Source organism: Hakea prostrata, chromosome 3 (assembly GCF_041222555.1).
Source record: "Hakea prostrata isolate BN-2017 chromosome 3, UWA_Hpros_2, whole genome shotgun sequence".
NCBI lineage: Eukaryota > Viridiplantae > Streptophyta > Magnoliopsida > Proteales > Proteaceae > Hakea > Hakea prostrata.
In genome coordinates this window covers 73,898,316-73,908,814 of record NC_142602.1, presented here as the reverse complement: position 1 = coordinate 73,908,814, position 10,499 = coordinate 73,898,316, and the positions used below count along the sequence as shown (strand labels likewise).

The window sequence follows — 10,499 nt, the reverse complement described above, 5'->3', positions numbered from 1 at the left end:
CATAGACACTCCAAAATATTACTTGAAATTACATATTAGTACATATTATTAATATTTTTTATTAAATTATATTTAAATATTTTTTAATTCCTAAACTATTGAAAAGATCTTACTGTAAAATGATCAATTTACCTTTCGTACATTGTCTTCTTTGCTCTTCCTACACAATAAGCTTCATCATTTCTTTTATATTTTTATATTAAGTTAAAATGACAAATTCACCAAAAAATATAAATATAGCTTAGAAATTTCAAAATTATTAACAACGACTTAACAGAAGATATTAATGGAATAAGCAATTTCAAATGACATTTTGAGTTGTTTATGTTAATTTGTATTTAATGCTTTTGCCATATATTTTTGGGAGTCCCGAAATTTTCTGTTTTAGGAATAATTTTGTAATTCTTAATCTACCCCTATGATTCTAGAAATATCTACTCCAGCTCTGACGGTGAGGACCATTTTTTGAAACGGAAAACGGAAAATGTCAGAGTCGCTTTAGAGTGTGGCTCTGTTGCGCGTCGGAAATTACTAGCGAGCATTTTTTGTTTTTGTTTTTCTCTGCACAGACGATGGACTGAGTACCATCATGTTCCGCTTTTTCGTTAATTGATTCTTCTTTCATCATCACACCAAAAAAAAAATTTCTTCTTTCATCATTTCTGCAATCTGCGTCGTTTGATTTCTTAAACGATCTCACTTCCTCTGGCCACATTTTTCCATTTCTTTCTGTTCGTGGTTTCAATGTATCGGTGAAAACTTTCACCAGAGGGTTTCTCTGACGAGTTTTTTGTAGTGTTGGTTCGGTTCGAGGGTTTACTTCTCAGCGAGTGTAAGTAATTGTAGAATCGTTCCCCCCGATGATTTGCTTCTTTTCTTCTTCTTAATCTTGAGTTTACTTCATTTTTCGATTGATTTTACTTGTGTATGTGTTGATGCGACTCAACTTTTGCTTGTATTGTCTAAATCGCTCGTTATTTTTGTTCATTTTCTTGTACTGATGACTCTGAAGACGGTGGCGTACGAAGAGTTAAATTCTCTGGGTAGTATTTCGTTCTGAAGGTGATAATATATTCTCCTAGTTATTTATTGTTGTTTTTCGTTTTCTTACTGAACTTTTCTTCTTGATAGATGTTTTCTGTCTGTTCTACTGCATTGATTTTGACTGGAATTTCATTTAATATGGTTTTTGTTGTATACGAGTGATACATTGCGGTTTGACGGTGTTGAAGGACTTGGGGAAATCTCCAGGATATATTGTGTTGGACACTTGAAGTACTGTAGAAGACATAACCACTTGGAACTTACTGAGGATCTTCGGTAGATAAAGTGGATAACTAGTCTCTTTTATGCTTGGCCGTAGTTATTTGTTAGAGTTCTCGACAACCTTTTCGAAGTGTTTACAATGTATACTGGAGATAATTTTCAGTTTTGCTGTTAGTCGTGGTTTTTATACATGGGCAAATCTTTTCCTTCACCAGTAGGGTGGGAAAAATCCTTTGCAAGCCCTCTCCTGGGCACAGTGATGTCACTTTTTTCGCATTAACAAACAAGGGATTTTCCATTGACCATGGGAGTGAGAATCTGATTCTCTAATGTGATATTTTCAAAGCTCCGAGGCCTCTGTGTCTGAAAATTTCCCCAGTGCTGATCTTATAGTGAGCAGCTGTTTTATCACTCCCTTTTTCTTGAAAGAATTTATTTCCTTCCCCTATACAATATCTCTTTCAGTCTTGTAGTGACAGTGCTGATCTTATAGTGAGCAGCTGTTTTATCACTCCCTTTTTCCTGAAAGAATATATTTCCTTCCCCTATACAATATCTCTTTCAGTCTTGTTGCATGTCGCTTGATCAATTGTGGGATTTGATATTGGCCGTGAATCTTTGGTAAAGCATAAACAGTACTACTTATAGTTAATTTTCTCTGTCTAATCTTTTTACCATTTGGTTGACAAACCATGGTTTTTCTAATCTGATGGACATAGTGACAAATACATGACTGAAGGTCATCTCTTTAAATTTAGAGAACTATAGAATTAGTTTTGGATTTCTAAAAACACCTACCATATGTGCCTTCTTTTTGCTGCTATTCAGTTGCTCCTTCAATTCCCTACCCATTAGATTGCAATGAAACTTTCGGTATAGATTGACATCTTCGTTACCCTTTTTTAGTTTTAATTTTTTTATTCGTTTCAGAGAAGAATCTTCATTTGTTGTATTTCTTTTTTTTAATCACTTAAAAAGGTAAAGGCCAGTTTCTAGAAATTGCAAAAACCAGTGCTATAGATGTGTGCATTGTTTTTGCATGTTTTGTGAGGATGAGAATATCAGAGAGAAAGAAGAGCACAGGAGGATCTCATTTGAACCTGTGCAGTAGTTAGGGTACCAAATTTGATGACTGGTTTACTTCAGTCCAGAAATGTTTTCTTAAAAATCAGCGACAAATGAAGCAGATAGTGTTGCCTGTTCATTCCTGTCATGCACCACTCAAGGATGCGATAATTATTAGTAAGTTGCTTTTGGTGACATTGATTTGAGATGATGGGGGGTGTTGGGGAATTTTTGGAGTTCACATTTGGTGGTAGGTGTGGGTAATGTTATTTAATTTTATTGCTTGCTAGTTTATATTGTCAATTTTGAGTGGTAACTTCTAATTGTACTTCTTTTAAAAAGAAAAAAATGTTAAATATTCTATGTTTTTTAAGGATTCTATGAACATCTCTGTGCTTTGGGCCTCACTCTTAGGTGTCAAAATTTTCCCTTTGTATTTATTATGTCAGGAGAAAGATTCATTTTCTGAGAATGGAACATCCCATAGATCAGATATAATTAAATACAGGCTTTGTCATCATGGTCAAATTATATACCATATATGCCAAATCCCTTCCATAAATCAGCCAGAAAATCAATGCATCTCCCCAATGGTTGCCTATATTCTTCAAACTCTTAACTTCTTGAATTTCAGTTTATCTTTATTGTTCCGACTTCTTATATTTAAGCAACAACCCTTGGGCCACTTTGGTTAGTAGGGAATGTGGAGTGGGTTGGGTCCTGCATGTTGGTTGACTTAATAACAAGGATCATGAGGCAATAGAAAGGTTAATTCTTAACCCTAATTCCAGCATTCAAAGGGGAACATACCAGCTTTCTGGTACCTGAAATATTTAGAAATAGAAATAGTGCCAATGAGGGGTTAGTCTAGCGGTAAAAAGACCCGCATTCCCACGGGGAGGTCGTGGGTTCACACCCATTCGGCGGCATATATATAAGTAACATTTAATTTCTGCATTAATATAAAAAGCTACCCTGAGGATGTAATCGTGACTAGCACAAGCTAGTCCAATGAACCTCAGATCCAAAAAAAATATATTTAGAAATAGGAGTCCTAAATCTCATGAATCATATCTGATTTATAATTCAGTTAGACCCTAAACTATGACCTGAACTAGTTCTGGCCTAAAACCCTTGAAACCCTAATTTGAATATCAAGCTAAGGTTGGTTTTGATAAGATCATGGAAGAACTGGCCCTCGTTTAATTGAGGCTACATCAGAAAGGGTAACTACAGCCATAAGCTAAGGAGAGTTTTGATAGAGCTCCAGTTTGATCGAGCTGAGCCTACAACTCATGAGCTATTTCTTGATAATGGACATCCAAAAACTTGAAGGATGAAAAAAATTAGTTCTGAATTTCTGTGTTTTATCTGATCTGTTCATTAGTATAAGAAGGAAGCCAAATGGTTTTTAAGGTTTCATCTTTTGGTTATCCATGTTATGTATTCATTTTAGATGATTTTACTATCATTTGGAGAAATTATAAGTTCTCTTCTCGAAAGGAATTTTCTGGTGTTTGGTTTCTTGTTTTCTGCCCTGATCTTGCTTATCAAGACTATTCCGGTTAGTATGGGTCATTTTACTATTTTCTCCATTTCATTCTTGGAGAATATGCTTGCGACAAGGACTCCAGCAAAGTTGTCCTTTGTCTTGGCATCGGCATGCGATGCGCAAACAGGATTTGGATCCATTATTTTATTGTTGTCAGTTTGTCACCTATAGCATCTCACAAGCAAGGTTTGAGACTTGAACAGGACAGGTTGCTTTATCTGTGTTGAAATTGAAATATTCCACCAAATGGGCATGGTTGAATTTTGATAAAAAATTGGTAAACAGCAAGAGTTTTTGGAATGAAACTTTAGGTTATCCTTGTCTAAGCATATTTACACAGGTTTGGCAACTATCTGAAATTTATAATCTTGAATTTTGTGTGCGTGTGCTTGTGCATGTGTGTGTTACATGTCAGCAAAATACGGTGCAACACCCAGCTACCACTTTGGCTCTCCTCCCTCCCATGTCTAGTCATGGTCGGGTAAATGGCGTCGATGGTACCTAATATTTTAACAAAAGTGCAGTTTAAGTACCTAGGGGCCATTTGTGCAAGATCAAAATCAATTCTATTTGCAGATAACCAAGACCATGTAACCTTGACTGCTAAGATCACTCAAACCAGGTCGCTTCAGGTGGGAAATGAATGGAAGGGTTGTGAACCTGTATATGGATGATGCCAATTATATGGAGTAACTCTGTATGTTCTTTACCTTGGGTATCTATCCTTGACTTACATTTTGCTTTTAACTTCTTGTGGTTTTCTTTTATTGGCAGGTTCTTGGTTGAAAGTTCAATGGATAGCTCAGATGAAAATTCAGACATAAGTGAGTCTGAGATAATTGAATATGAAGATAAATCTTATCAAAAGCTGAAAAGTGGGAATACCAAGGTGAAAATCTCAAATGAGAATTACAGGTGCCCTTTTTGCTTGGGCAAGAGAAAGAGAGACTACCTTTACAAGGAACTCCTCCAACATGCTTCTGGGGTTGGCAAAGGTTCGAGCACCAGGAGTGTCAAGCAGAAGGCAAACCATCTGGCGTTGGCAAAATTTATGGAAAAAGATATAGCCCCTGAAGGGTCTCTGTCACAGCATGTAGTTGCATCTGAACCGCCGAGTGGTCGTGACAATGATGTATTTGTTTGGCCTTGGATAGGAATTGTTGTCAATCTTCCAACCGACTACAAGGATGGACGATATGTGGGGGAAAGTGGTTCCAAGCTAAGGGAGCAGCTCACACAGAGAGGATTTAACCCTGTGAGAGTCCGTCCTTTGTGGAATTATCGGGGTCATTCAGGGAATGCTCTGGTGGAGTTCAACAAAGACTGGCCTGGATTTAACAATGCAATGTCATTTGAGAAGGCTTATGAAGCAGACCATCGTGGCAAAAGAGATTGGAATGGAAGGAAACACAAGGGGACGAGCATATATGCATGGGTTGCCCGTGAGGATGACTATAAATCTGGAGGTATTATAGGGGACGAACTCAAAAAGATTGGAGATTTGAAAACCATCTCTGATATTGTGGCTGAAGAAGAAAGGAAGAAGAAGAAACTTGTTTCTAATCTTACTAATGTGATTGAAACTAAGAATAAGCACTTGAAAGAAATGGAGAGCAAATTTACTGAGACTTCATTGTCTCTCAGCCGTTTGATGGATGAGAAGGATGAGCTACACCAAGCATATAATGAAAGTACGTATCTTCACAAGCATATGATACTTTTTAGACTTTTGTTTGGTGTCTAATCATGTGACTCCATTGCATTTGTTTTATCACTCTTTTATATCATTCGAGCCTTGGCTACAGAATCTTACTTAATGCTTTTTTATATATGATAGAGATACAAAAAATGCACCAAGATGCACAAAACCATATCCAGAGAATTTTTCACGACCACCAAAAACTCAAGACAAATTTGGAGTCTCAGATGCAAGAACTAGAGCAGCGTGGCAACGTATTGCTGAAGCGGGAGGCACAAAATGAAACTGAAAGAAGAAAACTACAGGAAGATAGGGAAAAGGTACAATTTATCTTTTTGAAAATTTTCCTGTTCTTTTAAGTATTTATGGCAAGGGATCTACGATCTGCTGGCTTATATTGGCATCTTACACGAAAGCACATACCCAGCTGATAAAGAGTGCCTCTTGTAGACCAGGGAGCATCATACATGGGGCCAGCATATATAATGAGGAAAAAGAAGAGAGTCTATGAAAGTAAGTACACCCTGCTGGTGTGTACTTACAGTTCCCCTAATTTTGTACATCCTTATAGCTACAATATGTAGATGGATCCCATGTGTGTATGCACAAGTCAATATATTTTACACTGGAAATTGCTGTTCTCCTTTTCTGGTTTTATTACTCTCTTGAAATTTGCAATGCTACTATATTGGCAGTTTTGATTATGCTTTATTGATGTGTTTGATATTCATATTAATAGTAGATGATAGATGATAATATTTATTGATATTCTTCAGAATGCAATGAGAAACAGTTCCCTTCAAAAGGCAACACTTGAGCAGAAGAAGGCTGATGAAAATGTACTGAAGCTGGCAGATGATCATCAGGTGTGCCTAATACCATTTGGCATTGAATTTTATTATCTAGATTACAAGAAGCATCTAATTTCATGCACTTTGAGACACTAAATCTCATATTTTGGGTGTGACATTCAATATCAGAGGCAAAAAGAACAACTCCACAAGAGAATACTACAATTAGAAAAGAAACTGGATGCCAAACAAGCTCTAGAGTTGGAAATAGAGCGGTTACAAGGGACATTGAAGGTGATGAAACACATGGGAGGTGAAGATGATGGAGAAGTCCAGAAAAAGATGGAGTCCATGAAGCAAGAGCTGGAGGAGAAGAAAGGAGATTTGGAAGATCTTGAGTCACTCAACCAAACTCTTATAGTGAAGGAACGCAACAGTAATGATGAGCTGCAAGACGCTCGTAAGGAATTAATTAATGTAAGTACTTGTATTTTACCTTTCTCTTTCTTTCCAAGTTTAGTGCATATCTTTTAATTTTTGTTTCTGTGGAACCTTAAGCAAGTATTAACTGATGCAAACCTGTTGATTTCTTAACCAATCACGTTCTCGTGTGAGATCCCATACTCTTGTGGTTTTAAATCCATGAAAACCAAAGGATGTACACTCATCAGTTCTTGTGCCATTACAGTGCAGGACTTGTGGTAGGGTTCATGTTATTGGAACATAAGAAGGTTTCTTTGAAGTATCTAAAGATTCTGATATTTGGGCATTTCTTTCCCCAATTTTAGCTGATTTGACATGATTTTCCTCATGTTTCAGGGATGATACTAACCTCCTTTTGCTTACAGGGTTTGAAAGAATTGTCAGGTCGTGGTGCTCAAATTGGAGTCAAGAGAATGGGAGATCTTGACAACAAACCATTTGTTGATGCCTGCAAGAAGAAATACTCTGCTGAAGAAGCAGATGAAAATGCTGGAAGGCTGTCTTCAATGTGGGATGATTACCTCAGAGATCCATCATGGCACCCATACAAGATCATTGAGGTTGATGGAAAAGCAGAGGTGTGCTTTCAAATATGAATACAATATTTGGTCCTTCCATGAATCTTTTATTTTGTTTTATTTTATTTTTTTTTAAAACGTCTTTACTATAAGTAGACCAACTGTTTCTAAGGCATTAAACTCCAAAGAGAGGCCATACAACATGGCTGGAGTCCACAGCAACTTTCATTTCTTTTAATGTTGGTAATAGGCATCCAGAAGCCTTTTATCTCTAGAAACCAGAAAGACCAGTTTCTCTTCAGCCTTCAGAGCTTGTATCAGTTGCCCCTGCATGATATTCAACATCCTTTTTTTTCTTCTTTTCCAGTAAGCTCTAGACCAGTATGAGTCCCTCAAGGATTTTGAGAACCATCAGGATCTGCCACAGCTAGGATAAACTGATATTGCTTTCGTTTATGCTTGGGTGTATAAAACGGAGCCTGTGTCTTCATAGTACTGATGGTTGACCATGGTATTAGTTTGGAAGATTTTACTAGGGTACTGGGTTCTTGTCTAGGCATCTTTTACTAGGGGAGCAGTTGAGCTTGCTAACCATTTGTAACATGTTGGATTCAGTCCATTGTGTAGAATCTCAGCATTGTTTTTGGTGGTATCTCACCCTTTTTAACTAGTTTTTATATTTTCTGAACCTGAAAACAAACATTGAGTGTCTTTCAACCCTTGCAGAAAAATTCATTTTGCATGGTCCTCCCATTTGAGAATCTTTCCAGAAGGTTTCCCGTTTCGAGTCACATGGACAAATGATATGACTATTCTGATTCTACGGAGGACATGCTTGGATTAGCCTTCGGCCAAACTTTTTGGACTCATGCTTACCTATGACCAAGTGTGTCTATTGTACTCCTACCACCATTGTACACTCTCCCATGGTCTTGGATTTTTCAACCCAACACTTGGCAATTTTTGTTTGGGCTGAGAGTTGAGGACCATGGATCTAATTGTCTACAATTTTTGGAAGCCAATCTGATTTGACGTGTGGATTTTAGGGCCTTGTAGGCAGTCATCCTCTTTAGGAATGGCTTCCGCACAAGACCATGTAGGAAAGTTGTCCATTTGACTGCAGTTCTTTCATTTGCCTTTTGTGTGTACCGTGCTGGTACAGGAAACAATAAATGATGAAGATGACAAGCTGAAGAGTCTGAAGAAGGATTTGGGTGATGAGGTTTACAAGGCCGTTGCAACAGCCTTGAAGGAGATAAATGAGTACAATCCAAGTGGAAGGTACATCATATCTGAGTTATGGAATTTCAAAGAAGGAAGGAAAGCTACACTGAAAGAAGGGGTTGCATTTATACTGAAACAGTGGAAAACACACAAGCGCAAGAGGTGACCTAGTGAAAGGTACTGGAAACTTTACGCTACTACTGCTTTAGCTTTTGACTGTTCTCAATTTCCTTTAGGTAATTTTTCTTTGGTATGGAAAGACAGATTTGTTTCATTTAAAGATTTAATTAACTCGATATTCAATTAGAGTATCAAGCTGGCCTTAGAGTCAATAGGACGGAACCGCACCGCTACACTGCCAACCAGGTGCGGGGAAGCAGTGTCTAAAGATTTAATTAACTCGATGTTCAATTAGAGTATCAAGCACTCACAGTCTCTGCCAGGTTGCCTGCATTTGGGTTGGACCTTCTTGAGCCAGATCTGGCCTGGCCTGGTTTTGTCACCTAGCTTGAAATTTTAGTATGGTTGGATCTCTTTTGTTATGTATTCTTGGCTAGCTCTGAGTTTTCTTCTGTCTTACGAGATTTGCACCCCTACTAGCAATGGATGTGCCACTTGAAAGAGCACTTTTATTTTAGGATCTTGTTGACAATTGGAGCTGTTTTCAGGAAACTTGGTGGTGTAGCATCGTCGTTGCATGACTCGGCTTGGTAGCAGCATCCTGTGGAAGAAATTGGTGGCAAGTATTGTTGGAGAGGATAAAGACTTTATGAGATAGGAATTCACTTGTGACTCTTAAAAAACTTCATTTACAGTATGTGTTTTTCCTTCTTTCAGGGTTTCATCTTTTACCTTACATTGGCTGTTCACGCTGTCATCTCAACTATTCTCTTGCCTCTGCATTTATTAGTGAGGCTAAATGTGGATGAAAACATGAATATTCTTAGTGCATGCAAGAATGAGAAATCTATAATATTTCTCCTTTGGCTTCCCTGGTTCCACTATTCAATACAATAAAGCAACATGTTAGTTGCTATTTTGGTTGATGCAGCAAGACCCAAGCAGTTTTGAAGGCAACGCTACGGTGCCTTTTAAACCATTATGGCCCAGTCAGGTTGCTAGAGAATTAAAGACGAAGAAAGTTAGAATTTGAAACATTTAAGAATAAATAGATAACCTTTTGTAATCGTTACCTCTTATGGGGTCGTATAAACTCCATTACAAGGAGGAGATTTCTAAATCCTGCCTACTTGAAGATTTTTGTTCTTAATCAATGATTGTAGTGTTACGACCGGAAGACCCTGGAGAGAGATTTAATCCAACTTCATGTCAGATTTTCTTCCAAAGCTTTGTCTCTGCTTGAGATTAGTAGATGTCTCATGTCAACCCAGCAGAACAGGCCAGCGTTACTCTTCAAGCTACCATGTCATGTCTCTTACAAAGCTTCCTCTGATTCTCAGAAATATAATTACTGGTAAATTTCTTATCTGGTAACATTTCAGAGAGAAGGTATTGTGTTTGAGAAGAAACAAGCCCAAAGCTCGACATTTTAGTTGTGGCACCGAGCGACCATTTGGTCGCCGGAGTAAATGGCACCAACTATGAACCCGGGCAATCCAGACCCTTGGAAGACTGTAGACGATGTGAACCTGGTTTTAAATTTCTCTTTCCTCAAGGTTGCTGATCATTCCTGTGAGTCAAAGACAAGTTTTCCCGTAGGCCGTAGTTATCAGACCATAAGACAATCAACGGCCTAAGAAAAACTGTCCGCTGTTGAGCGTGGTTCTGTGTTTTCTGGTCACTGGTAACACATTTCTTGCCTCCCCTTTCCACTTCAGTGATCTGAACTGAAGTTTCCGTGATCTGAACCCAAGTTTTAGAGCCCTGTTATTCATTTCTAT

General features: G+C 37.8%; 1 protein-coding gene across 2 annotated transcripts; it reads left to right on the top strand.

Annotated features, from left to right (window-relative positions):
- Positions 1 to 444: 444 nt before the first annotated feature.
- On the top strand, positions 445 to 9,881 carry IDN2 (XH/XS domain-containing protein). Of its 2 annotated transcripts, XM_089150911.1 has the most exons (9): positions 446 to 832; positions 1,013 to 1,062; positions 4,658 to 5,574; positions 5,721 to 5,902; positions 6,359 to 6,448; positions 6,563 to 6,850; positions 7,222 to 7,434; positions 8,537 to 8,775; positions 9,267 to 9,880. In XM_089150911.1, exons 3-8 carry the CDS (start codon positions 4,677 to 4,679, stop codon positions 8,762 to 8,764), a joined length of 1,899 nt encoding a protein of 632 aa, XP_089007037.1. In that variant the 5' UTR covers positions 446 to 832; positions 1,013 to 1,062; positions 4,658 to 4,676; the 3' UTR covers positions 8,765 to 8,775; positions 9,267 to 9,880. The 2 variants fall into 2 exon arrangements, with proteins under 2 accessions (XP_089007038.1, XP_089007037.1); XM_089150912.1 differs by lacking the exon at positions 1,013 to 1,062 and having other exon boundaries at positions 445 to 832; positions 9,267 to 9,881.
- The last annotated feature ends 618 nt before the right edge of the window (positions 9,882 to 10,499 follow it).